This window comes from Maylandia zebra, linkage group LG15, assembly GCF_041146795.1.
Source record: "Maylandia zebra isolate NMK-2024a linkage group LG15, Mzebra_GT3a, whole genome shotgun sequence".
In the NCBI taxonomy this organism is placed as follows: domain Eukaryota; kingdom Metazoa; phylum Chordata; class Actinopteri; order Cichliformes; family Cichlidae; genus Maylandia; species Maylandia zebra.
This window is the reverse complement of record NC_135181.1, coordinates 6,879,353-6,892,169: the sequence shown is the minus strand read 5'-3', so window position 1 is coordinate 6,892,169 and position 12,817 is coordinate 6,879,353. Positions and strand designations below refer to the sequence as shown.

Genomic DNA, 12,817 nt, shown 5'->3' with positions numbered 1-12,817 from the left:
TGCTGCTCTGTTTGTATAACTGCGTAGAGTTGTCTGGGGAGACGGGCACTAAAGTACAATGCACCAACTACACAGTCGCTCTTCGAGAAGACTTCAAGTGGACTTCAAAGAAGTATAACAGGAAGGACTACGCCTCTGTGATGCCTGCAGCTGTCTGTGTCTGCAACTGTAACATACAGAGTATAATCCACACTTTCTTCTTGCTATACATGCTGAGTGAGTCTGCATCTCGTGAACTAAGTTTTAATAATGTTTAAAATATTTGCTATTCAGTAAACTAGTAGATGTAGTAGCTTTAGCTTAGAATCTAGACAGAAAGCAGGGCGACATGTTTCAACCTTTCAGAAAATATTTATCAAAAAGAAACATGTAAATAAAACATTAAAAGGCTCTTTTATGTTGTCCACGAGACTTCTTCCCTTAAATCAACATAAGCAAAGAGATGAGTGGTAGACCACCACAGAGCACCCACACATTTTTCATTTGGTGTTAGTCCAAACCTTAATGAACTAAACAAATTTTGCAAAATGATGTGCTGTTTGGTGACAGCTATTTAATAGACATCTTTGGCTAATGAATGGCTCCACAAAAATTTGTCCCACATTAACAACCAAATAGAAAATTATAGTCCAGGTGCTCACCACTTGAGTAAAATTACTTTCTTTCTAATTTTCACAGCACTAAAATTCCAGAAGTTAAAATTTCACATTCATTTTGACAACTTCAGTAAAATGTAAGTATGGTGCTGCATCCATCCATTTTCTCAACTGCTTATCCAATTTAGAATTGCAGGGGGGGTGGGGCCTAGCCCAGCTGTCATAGGAGAAGAGGCAGGGTACACCCTGTGTAAGGCAGTTAGGAATGGACCCAAAGATGCAGCGTACAAAGGCAAAACTGGACATGAATGCGGCTTTATTGCTGAATTACCAAATACAATAACTAAGTTAGTCACAGGGTGCCTAATCTGCATCTACTAATAAGATTCAGACCGACAAAATAAGGGGAATGGAGGGAGGAGACAGACACAAGACTAGAAGACACAATACGAAGGTGAGAGACCAGGGACACAGAGCAAGAGCAGGGGACCAAGAGAAAACAGAGGAAGCAAACAGACACAGAAACAAGACTGGGGGAACAGACAAATAACTAACAGGAATCCAGAAACAAGAGGACAGGGAACACTTAATAATGAAATACTGAATAACAACAAATACAAAATAATAACTAAAATAAAGATAACAAACTAGAAAAAACTTAAACATTCCCAAAACGCAAAACCCTGGGTCACAGACCAGGTACCACGATACCCTGGATATTTCACAGGGCTAACACAAAGAGACAGACAACCATTCACTCACGCTCACACCTATGGATAATTTAGAATGCATTCCTTTGTGAGTACTGAGTACCTGAGAACAAAAACCCACCCAGGAACATGGAGAAAACTCAAAAAGGCCAGAGTCAGGCAGTGAATTTGAACCCAAAACCTTCCTGTTGTGAAGGGACTCTGTTGCTACCTGTTGTTAGCTACAGCTCAAGAATGTGGAGCTCATCAACCTCAGACTACAACTGAGTGGAGAGACAGTTGAATAGGTCAGTAAAGAATGAAGCAAAAAAAACAGATATACTATAGTACATATATACTATAGAAGTACTACACTAGTACAAAAAGTATTATTTATTACTGTATTGAAGAAGGCGGTGGTGAGCCTGCTGGAATTCTGCTGGAACTACTGCAGTGTTACAACAGGCCACCTTGCTTCCGCCTTAAAGTTATTTCTTCATAGCTTAAGCGGTCATTTGGTGTCTAAAGGATGAGCCTTTAAAACAATTAGGCATTTGGTGGATGCAAGTAAGCACAAATGTGAAGATCAATGCTGGAAACAAAGAAAGGGAGAGGTAGATATGCTGGGTGTTAGCGTTTGGCTGTATAGGAGGCGGAGGTTCTAACTGAGTAATTAAAAATATCTGCTTGAACAGAGCTGATCCATTGTCTGACCTAAGATAATTTGTATCACACCACAGTGCAGAGTGCCCTGAAATCTGTTAGTGAGGTTGACTGTCAGTAGCAGTGTAATTATGCTGGGAGAGTTCAGTTACTGCAGATGTAAGTCTTACAGCAGAAAAATTACTTCGGCACGGTTGCAAAAAATACTCACAATATACGCACTATTTCTTAGTACTGGTTGACTGATCTATTGTTTTCCTGTCTGTACCTTCATTATACTGTCTGCACATTAATTGGACTGGGATAGCTTATATAGGTTATTATTAGGGGTGCAACGATACACAAAATTCACGGTTCGGTTCGATTCGATCAGGGTCATTCTTCACATGAAAACCAAAATAGTTCCAAACGCCACATCTGAATGAGGGTGGGGGAGGTTCAATTTGCCATGTTGCAACGAGCTTAGCTTCTGTCTTGCTAGCTTGCGCTGCGCTCAGTGGATCTGCACTGACAGTGCAGCCTAGGTGGAGTAGTCCAACGCAGATCCACTGAGCGCAAAACACAGACAGCATCGTCAGAAGAAAAGTTGATAAAATAAATAAAAAATTTTGTATTGTTCGATACAACCGAAAGCACTGTATCGAACGGTTCAATATCGATACGAGTATTGTTGCACCCCTAGTTGTTATGTATCTGGTAATAATCTGCTAGTTCAAGTGTGTGACTTCAAACAATGCACTCAATCAGACTTTGCATACACAACATGGAACTGACCACTCAGTAGATTAGAAAGAGCAAAAACCTATTGACATACTCGATACCCTATCAAAAGAGTTTAGAAATATGTCACTCTTTGTTAATTCAGTTCAATTCAATTTTATTTTTCATTATATTGTGCCAAATAACAACAACAGTCTCCTCAAGGCACCTCATATTAAAAGGTAAAGACCCTGCAATAATACAGAGAAAACCCCAACAATCACACAATCCCCTATGAGCAAGGACTTGGCAAGAGTGGGAAGGAAAAACTCCCTCATAATAGGAAGAAACCTCCAGGGGGGCGACAGCCATCTGCTGTTGCCACTCGGGGAATGAGGGGAGGAAGACAGGACAAAAGACACACTGTGGAAAAGAGCCAAGCCAGAAATAATAATGAATAATTATTAAATGTAGAGTGATGTGAAAGGAGGTACACCCTGTGTCATGATGCTGTGTAAGGAGTGAGTGGAGATGAAACCCTTAGTGCATCATGGGAAGCCACTATCAGCCTAGGCCTATTGCAGCATAACTAAGGTAAGGTTCAGGGTCACCTGATTCAGACCTAACTGTCAGTTTTATCAAAAAGTAAAGTTTTAAGCCTAAAACGTAACCTTTTGCACACAGCATACCTTCACAGAAAATCACAGAACAGAAAATCACAGAATATGACACTATCATTCATGAATGTATGAGCAATACAGATGCAGCTTGGATTGATCTACAAAGACTGAGATTCAGTGTGGGACTGATTTGGCACACTGAAACTACCTCATCAGATCAGTGAGTGAAGACTTACTTTGTGTTCAGACTATTGAAATACAGTGAATGAGCTGTCAGTCAAGTCCCTGGCCAAGGTGTGATGGCCGCATTCTTGCAAGCAGAGCCAGACAGCGAGAGGAGGTGGAGATAAAGAAATGAAATGGCCAGAAAGACATACACACAGAGGGTGGGCATATATAAAAAGATGGAGACCTGGGGCAAGGGAGACTGACAAATTAGAGAGTGTGAAAAAGAAAGAGCGACAGAAAATCTATAGACTCAGAGCTGAGATTGTGTGTGGCCTTTGTTGAAAGCAGTGTTGTACATAAAGGATAGGAAAGCCTTTTTATCTCGCTGAGTTGCTGCGATGAGGAAGGAGGTCTGAAGATTGTTTGTTGCCAAAGAGCAGAGCTCTGTTCACTTTGAAAACTCAACCCATTCTAAAAGTGGATTTTCTTTAAAATGCTGAAAAAAACCAACAGCGGGAGATGGTGCACACTACAAAATAGTTGCAACTAAAGATCACTAATAAAAAAAAATGGGATATACGATACAATCAAACTGAGTGGGAGAACATTTTTGCCAAATTGCAATGCTGAATTGATATTGACTGTTTATATCAATCTACAAACCAGTTCTGCTGAAGTTATTAAGCCAGCTTCAAGATAAAATGAGTTCTATTAAACTCCCAAAACATCTTGGTTAAGTACTAGTTTCTGAGTTTTGATGGTTACAAAGTCTTTTTTTTTTTTCAAACATGTGGTGCACATGCTGAGATACCATTTCTGCATCCATTTTGCAGCTTCTAAAAGGTAAATTATTCAGTATGTCCCTCAGTGGTGGAAATGTCACATGATTGTACTGTCACAGTAAGATAAACACTGCCTCTGATAGCCTACAGTCATTCTCTGCATAACCTCATTCCATATAAAACTGTAGTTGCAAAATTACACAAAAATACATGTGTGTCTGGTCAAATGTTTCAAAAAAAAACTTCAAATGAAATGGGTGTTGTTGGCAGCAAGCTAAAATGGGTATTTCATGCATCATATGACTTTTCTTCCACAGAAAATGATCCCTATGAGCGCCACCCACTCCAGAGATGTTATCAAAATCAAATTGTGATTAAAAATGAAAAAGATGATAAAAAATATACCAGTACTACAATAACTACTGTAAAAAAGACAAGAAATGAATGCTGCAGCAAACCCTAATCTGGTGCTGTAGCACACAGAGCGACATCAACTTTCAACAATCAACATTTTAATTCCAATTAAATATTTTATGTCTGATGTCTTGCTCTTTGTTGCTGTTTAATTCTAAGGTGCTGGGACGCACAGCTCAGCTTTGAAAGCGCTGAACGCTTACTGTCCCACAGCCTCATAAAGGAGACATGAAAATAACTTTAGTTTGCCAGGAGATCAAAGTCAAATATTCTTGGTATGTGCCTTAGTATCTGCAATTCCAGTCGTGTAAAAGAGATTTTTTTTTAAGAAAAAGCACTTACCTCAGTTTCTGGGAAAATTTATTTTAGGTTAATGTTCTCCTGTTGTGACAGTCTGAGAGATCAATTACATTTCTCTGGATTACCAGTTATTATCTCACTATAATTGTGCACTACACTGAATTACAAGCCCATCATTTTACTCCATTACCTCAATTCAATTAACGTACACATCAACAACATAATTACCGTTCCATCAACATTAACACCCACCGGCAGACTTCAAAAGCTCGACTGAACCAGCCAATGGTGGGAGGCCACGGTTGCAGTCCTGTTACCCGTCACGCCCTTAGATAATTTAGTCATCACTTCTGTGGCAGCAGCTGATGGTTGCTGTGGGCTGTTATAGCAACATAGACCTGAACCATCGCCACAGGCAGTGAGTCACCAGTGGCATGGCATGTATCTGTGTGTTTATGTTTGTGTGTGTGTGTACTCTATGGCTGTTTTGTTCAATTCAGCTGTATGATCTTCCTCTTATAACACAGCTTGCTCACAGCACCATGAAACTTTATGCATGTAATACAACATGACAACGCTGTTGCTATGGGCTCATTAGGACGCCACTTTTATAGTCAACAAGACTTTATTTTGAGAAAGTCTCTCATTTGCTCATTTTTTTAGTCACTAGAGACGACAAAACCACTTTTGTCTTTAGAATAAATCTGCACTCAACAGCCACATTATTAGATACACATGTTCAGCTACTTGTTAATACAAATATACAATTAGCCAGTCATTTGGCACCAACTCTAGACATTTAGGCATGTGGACACGTTGAAGAGGACCTGCTGAAGTTCAACTCGAATAGGGAAGAAAGGTGATTGAAGTGACTTGTTGGTGCCAGACTGGCTACTCTATTTCAGAAACCGCCGCTCTGCTGGGATTTTCTCATATAACCGTCTCTAGGGTTTACAGAAAATTGTCCAAAAAAGAGGAAATATCCAACGAGTGTCAGTTGACTGGGAGGAAAAAAATGACTTGCCTTCAGAAGAGAATGGCCAGACTGTTTCGCTCTGACAGTAAGGGTACAGTAATTCAAATAACTACTTGTTACAACCAAGGTATGCTGAAGAGCATCTCTAAATGTGCACAATACATTGAATCTTGAAATAGCTGGCCACAGAAGCAGAAGACCACACCTGCGGCCACTCCTGACAGCTAAGAACAGGAAATCGAGGCTACACCATATTTGAATTGGACATTAAAAGACTGGAAAAATGCTGCCTGGTTTGATGAATCTTTGTTTCTTCTATAATACTCAGATGGTGGGGTCAGAATTTGGTGTAAACAACACAACAGCATCGATTCTCCCTGTCTTCTACTGACAGTTCAGCTTGGTGATGGTGGTGTACGGATGGTGGGGGGGGGGGGGGGGGGGGGGCGCAGCCAAATCAAGGGATATGAAGCCATCACCTTGGACGTAATTACATTTTACGTTTTTTTTCTTTAGAGGTTGCTTGATTCACTGAGAATATAACCATTTATTCAATCCCCCAAAGTCAATAGTCCCTTTAGCTTTACTTACTAAGTGTGGCTGTGAGGAAAAGAAAGAAAAAGATTTAGACTGGCACCGAGCGCTATCAGAAAAGCAGCACACTTTTTTCTTTGAACTAACTGCTGACATTAAATTACACATTACTAATAAAAGCAAGACCAATGAAAACAATCAGGCAAATATATACATTTGGCTGATAGAATCAATTAAACTCTGCACGCTTTGACGTCAGCTGTGAAGTAGACATATCTCCAACCTGGATCATTGATCTCTGCTCAGGTGTGGCGACATCAGCTTTTAGCAATTAACCTAGCTAATGAAGCAGGGGGAAAAACTGCTGCTAGGAGTTACATAAGACATCAGTTCCCCTGCATAAGACACACTGACCAGTCAACCCGATATTGCACCAAAACTTGCAACAGATGCCGGTCCACTGTTTTTTTTTTACACTTTGGAGAGGCAAAGCGTGAAAAAGACATGGTGGAGCGCTGTGTCTATTACATGTTTTGCCGTGATACTGGGTTGGACCAGTGCTGCTTCCTACTCTACAAGCTCCCCAATTAGGCGGAGGCTCACTTAGCAAAAACAATTACTTCTAACAGGGGGGCGTCTGAGGCAGGGTAAGAGGCTGTCTTTAATCTGTGGTCAATGTGGTTAACTCACAGCAGAGAGGACTGAGAGCAGCGTGCCTTCTGGTGAGGGAACCGCAGGAATGAAATATCTTCACATGTATGTCTTTGAAGAGTGGAAATGAGCACTTTTTGTGATGCTTCACGAGCCCTCTGCTCCAATAGCTGCAGATGCTAACCGTGCATGGCCAAGCTGAAACATACAGTAGTGTTAGACCTCCAGCTCATCAGCTGGCTTAGCTATTACAACGGTTAACAGAGCAAAACATGTTGTTGACTATGGCATAGCATTAGTTCCACCGCATTAGATACAATGACTATCTCTGTGACAGCATCTCATTCACAAGCACTCTCTCTCTCTCTCTCTCTCTCTCACACACACACAGAGTCACTCGTGGCCTTTATTTCACACAGGGAAATACACAGCATCCCCATTTACAGCACAGTGGTGTGTTTCTTCGCGTACAGTGTGTGCACCGCATTTGGTAAACTCATCGGCATTCTGCTGCGGGCGTGTTCACTTACAGAACTGTCTTTATTTGAATGGAAACGAGCAGAGCAACGTCCTATTTCACAGCACAATAGGCCTACAAGCACACGCTCGCTCAAAGAGGGTCATGCACATAATATCTTTATGGTAAATTGGATAGGTTTTTTTTCTCTATATTTTCCTTTTGTATTGAAAACAGAGTGCTTCGTGCTGCCGCTAACAGCTTCCTATTCATCATCACAATAGCTTTTTACTTTTGCACACAGTCACTGTACATGACTGCAAAGGCTGCAACAGCCAAAGCGTTTCACCTCATGTTTATGCATTTCTGTTCACATGCGTGTTCACTGTCCCATTCTATATCATAGCCTGTCTTTGGCTACCATACACGTGGCAGACAAAAGCTCCACAGCGAGATCCTCTAACAGCAACATTTCATAAATCTTTAGAAAATGCAGGATTTATTCTGTGATGAGTGGTACCGCTTTGCCTAAAGGGAATGATTTCCTTTATTTCCCCGGGTTAGCGTCTGGAGAATCTTTGCCTGGAATTATTGCTCTGCTGTGGCTGTTAGTCTTATAGCTACTATGTACAGTAGCAATAATAATCCTTTAGTATAAAATGTAGCTAGAATGAGCAGCTTAAATATAACAGTATTAGAAAGAAAAGTAAAGGCATCTACTTTCCCACAACTGGGGATCAATTAAAGGCATGCTCTCAGCTTAAAAAGTCTGTTTGAGGACTTAAAAGGGAGCCATTAGAAACAGCGTTTCTTTTTGTCTTATTCTTAAAGGAACATTTTTTAATTACAATCTCCAAAACTGAACTTTCACCACCAAGCAGCAGCATTTTAACAAGCAAGTGTTTAAATGTTTTAGATGTGTCCTGCTGTCCTTTTTGGAACTGTTTCTATACAAACAGTGCCGTCTTTGCCTCCTCCAGCCGATCTTCACGCACAGTCATCCATGCAGCCCCTTCAAGTAGTTAACGTTCATAAGAGTGAACAACATTTTAGGAGGAATTTCAGAGGTCAGTAAAGCTCCCGTTTTACAGCACTGAATTATTAAACAAGTATTGTGAATGTTAACCTAGCCAGTACACATGTTGGTGCTACCTGTTTAACTGTTAGCAATTGCCCAATGGCCACATTATGCATCTGAAACCATTAATGCAGCAGCTTGTGGACTGTAGCCAGATAAAAGATGAATATTTCTTGCAGCAGAACGAATACCACACTTCATCCAAAGTTTATCTTTAAATTTTCTTTAATGCTCTTCTTCTACAACAATTAAGTTACTTACATATGGTAGGTATTATGCTGTTGGTTGTACCCTAGGTTTATTATGAGTAATACATATATAAAATACATTTTAACTTCATGGTCTGTAGTGAAATTGTCTAAATAATTTATAAAATAAGTAAAATCTCTAAAATTAATCCTAAATACTTATGTTGTTAAATCAAATTTATAATTGGGGAAATTAGTTGAAAATTAACAAGTTAACTTTTTCAAGATTTTGATCGAGTCTTCACTTCTACAGTTGCACTACTGGGTCAAAACATTGCCTTTGGTTTCAAAAGTGGCATCAAGTATCAAGTATTGTCTTGGGCATTGGTATTGATATTGAAATTCTATTATCGAGTCAACCCTAGTACAAATTGGTATTGGAACGTACAGCCAGGTCCTACTAGAAATTCCTGATTATCTCTTCACCACAACACAGCACTCAGTCACTTACAACATAAAGTTTGTTCACGTTCTTAATGCCCTTCCTGACACCAGCCCTCGGTGGTCTGGAAGGGCATCCAATGTAAAAATCTGCCAAATCAAAGCTGCACAGCTACCTGTTGTGGCGACCCTTTGTGAATAAAGGGAGGAACCAGAAGTAGGATTTAACTGTTTCGCTTGGAAATTCACAATAAATACCTTTAAGCTGCCAAGAGTAACACAGATGCCGTAGGTACAAGAGATGCTTGCAATAACACCAAGTGGAAAAATGTTTACATATCGCTCAACTTTATTGAAAGAGATGCGATGCAAACAGTGGAACGGCCTTACTGAAGAAACAACAGCCTATATTTATATTTCCTATAGTATCCTCCTAACTAAGGTTGGGCAAATAGACTGTATTCTTGTACACACACACACACACACACACACACACACACACACACACACAGATATAAAACTACAAAATGATAAAAGACAAAATAAAATGCAAAAGCTGGGTTTCCACAGGTAGTTTACAGGAGATTTATGTGTAGTGACTTTATATAGTGGTATACAGAAACCAAGGTAGCAACAAGCTTGTCACAAACTAACCAAAACAAGGCTAAAAAAGCCTGAAAATCTAATCAAATTTAATTTAAAAAAACAAAACAAAAAACGTTAACTGAATTCCAACAATGTTTATTCACATGCTACCTAAAAAAATGTTATCCACTTTGCCTCTTTAATAAGAAATGTCATGATCTACCAGCAGGTCACCCACATTAAACCATTTGGCAGCTCTTGCTGCTTCATTACATCGTTCTGCTCCTGGGAAAAAATTTCCTCATATTATGCAGAAGCTACAAGACAGAACTAATAAAACTGTTTGTGCTGCTCCTCACACTTCCTCACATGTATGCACACATACACACCTACAGACCATCCCTCCTCCCAGTTGTCTTGCCTGGCACCAGTTTCCACTGACACAGATGGTGTAAAAGAGAGATACACCGGGAGACAGACAGACACAGAATGGCAGCGTCTGATGCTGCAACCTTATAATGGGTTTTTACCTTCTTTGCTTTACATGTACCTGCTTCATATATCTATCCATCTGCCATCCACCCATACCTCGTTTCTCTACAGTGCCTCAATCTATCACTCTCCACCTCCATCAATCCCTCTATATGGACTCTTAGTACAGCCCCAGAGCTCCAGGCAACAGTATTCATCTATTCAGTCCTCATATTCGTCATTCAACATCATTCCTTGTATCATGACCTTTTATTAACTTCTGAAATGTGACCTTTGAGTAATCCATCTCTCCCTCTCTCCAGCCACCCACCTCTCCTCCTGCTCCACCTCCAGATAAAGATGCCTTTTTTTCTTCTTTCCCATCAGAACCTGTCTGTTTGTGGAGCTTTTCAAAGATTTAACCCAGACTTTCCTCCCCTTACAGGATCAATAGTAACGTAAACACTCACCAGCTGCATGCCACAGATGAAGGCCAAGGTGCACCTGCCACTGCAGCACCCCATGATGTCCTCCTGGCTCTCTCTGGAGGTCCACGTGGAGCAGAAACTCCCCAAGATCTCTCCTTCAAAATCCAAAAGCTCCCAAAGGGCCGTCTGGCTGGCCTCCAGCCCAGGTAGAAGCACTCCCTTCTCGGGCTCAGAGGACAGGGTACCAGCTCCCCCCTTGTACTCTCTGGAGCTGAAGGGAATGAAAGGCAACTACTAAAGCCCGTAACAGTACGTCCTTTGGGGAGGGGGATGATTCAAGTCCACAGAGCTGGATATGTAGATAAACCCTCTCCAAGCCTCAGCAACTGAGGGCACTTTAGTAGCCTGCTAAATCAGCTGCATTTCAATACATGTGACACAAACGAAGTCAGATCCAGCTCCTTCATTCATTCATCCAGCAGAGGTTACAGCGACTTTCCAGTGATTTCTACACAGTTTGCACTTGTCCAGACATCACCTGCGATCACCTCGATTAGTCGCATCATCATCACCATCATCATCACAACGCTGAGCACACTGGAAGTGACACAGTCCAGCACACCAGCAGCAGCCACTTAAAGACACTGAAGGGCTGGGGGGGAAAGAGAGACGGTGAGATTAGATGGATGTATTCCCCTCCAGATTAAATCCCTCGTTTAGTAATCCGATTAAGAGCCACTTGCATTCGTGTGAGTGAAACAGCCTAATTTGTTGTAGGGTGGAGAAAACAAGCGAAAGTGGTCCCTGCCTCTTTTCACACAGGCGAGCTCCTCTCCTCTCAGGGGAAGTAACGGACATGTAGCGGCAACATCCTTCACCAAAAACCGCGTTTTATTTATTTATATATTTATTTCAAATCTCCAACACGTAGGTCCCAAACCTGTCTTATATCTTCCGATAGCTGTGGTGTTTTATCCAGTGAGAAAACGGTCATTGATAAAAATGTTGTGAGGTGTCAACAGCCGCTGGAAGCTGATTTCGGGGGGCGCTTTTTGGCTAATGAGTCCTCCTCCTCCTTCGGTTCATCTCCCCATCAGATCCATGGCACAACTGCTGTCTTGTCAAGCCCGTCAGCCGGTGGTTGTTTCAGTCGGTGCTGTCTCCGTTACTGCCAACGCGTTTATACAATGTTTTTTTTTTAAAAACAAAAACAAGAAAACAGAAGAGCAAATTTCATACACAGAGGGAAGGGGTAAATTTTCAGGTCGAGGTAAGTCTCCAAACGTAAAGCATAGTGTGTGGTGTGAGCGGGAAAAAACGGCTAAGTTTAGTTGGTCGTCTCGGGGTTGTCTTCAAGGAGTGAACAGGGGAGACAATGAGAACCGAGATGGACCAACGGACCGAGAGAGACAGCCGAGAGAGGAGCGTCTCCCGCCTGCCATCTGTCAAGTCAAATACCTCGGTACAGTGGTGCTGTTCCGGTGGGGATTTTCAAAATAAAAGCGAACAGGATTGGAAAAACTTTCACTTGCCATTAATTAAGTACACGTAGTTATTACCAGGTTGGCCTCTCTCTTGCTTTTAGTACTACCTTAATTCTCCACAGATTCAAAAAGGTGCTGAAAACGTTCATCAGATTGGGTCTGGATTGACATGATAGCATCACAGACCTGCTGCACATCCATGACTTGAAGCTGCAGTTTGAAATGATTTGAGCTTAGTGGCATGATGATTTGTCCTGTTGGAAGCAGCCATCAAGAGATGGGTGCACTGTGGTCATAAAGGGATGGGCCTGGTCGGAGACAAATACTTACTTACAATACTTAAGATGGTCAGTTAATTTAAGTTACTTTAAATCATCTTTCTAATAACTGCCGCAATGATCAAAAAAGCAAAAGCACAGTTTAAATGCAAACAGCATAGCAAATATCAGACTACACTGGTAACAGTTTAAGTGTAGCAAACAGCGCAAAGCAAACAGTATCTTAGTGTGTGCTAAGTGATGTAAGGGTGCAGCGTTCAGTTTAAACTGTTTACTGTCTGTCCTTCACATTACCTATTCCCAACCTTTAACCTG

At 41.2% G+C, this 12,817-nt stretch overlaps 1 protein-coding gene across 1 annotated transcript in view; it reads right to left on the bottom strand.

The window, feature by feature from the left end:
* nkain2 (sodium/potassium transporting ATPase interacting 2) overlaps positions 1–12,192 on the bottom strand; it is a 107,996-nt gene extending 95,804 nt beyond the window's left edge. Inside the window, exon 1 of the mRNA XM_024805210.2 lies at positions 10,783–12,192. Within this exon, the coding sequence (XP_024660978.1) occupies positions 10,783–10,836 (54 nt within the window). The 5' untranslated portion in view covers positions 10,837–12,192. The remainder of the gene's footprint in view (positions 1–10,782) is intronic.
* Between the last annotated feature and the right edge of the window lie 625 nt (positions 12,193–12,817).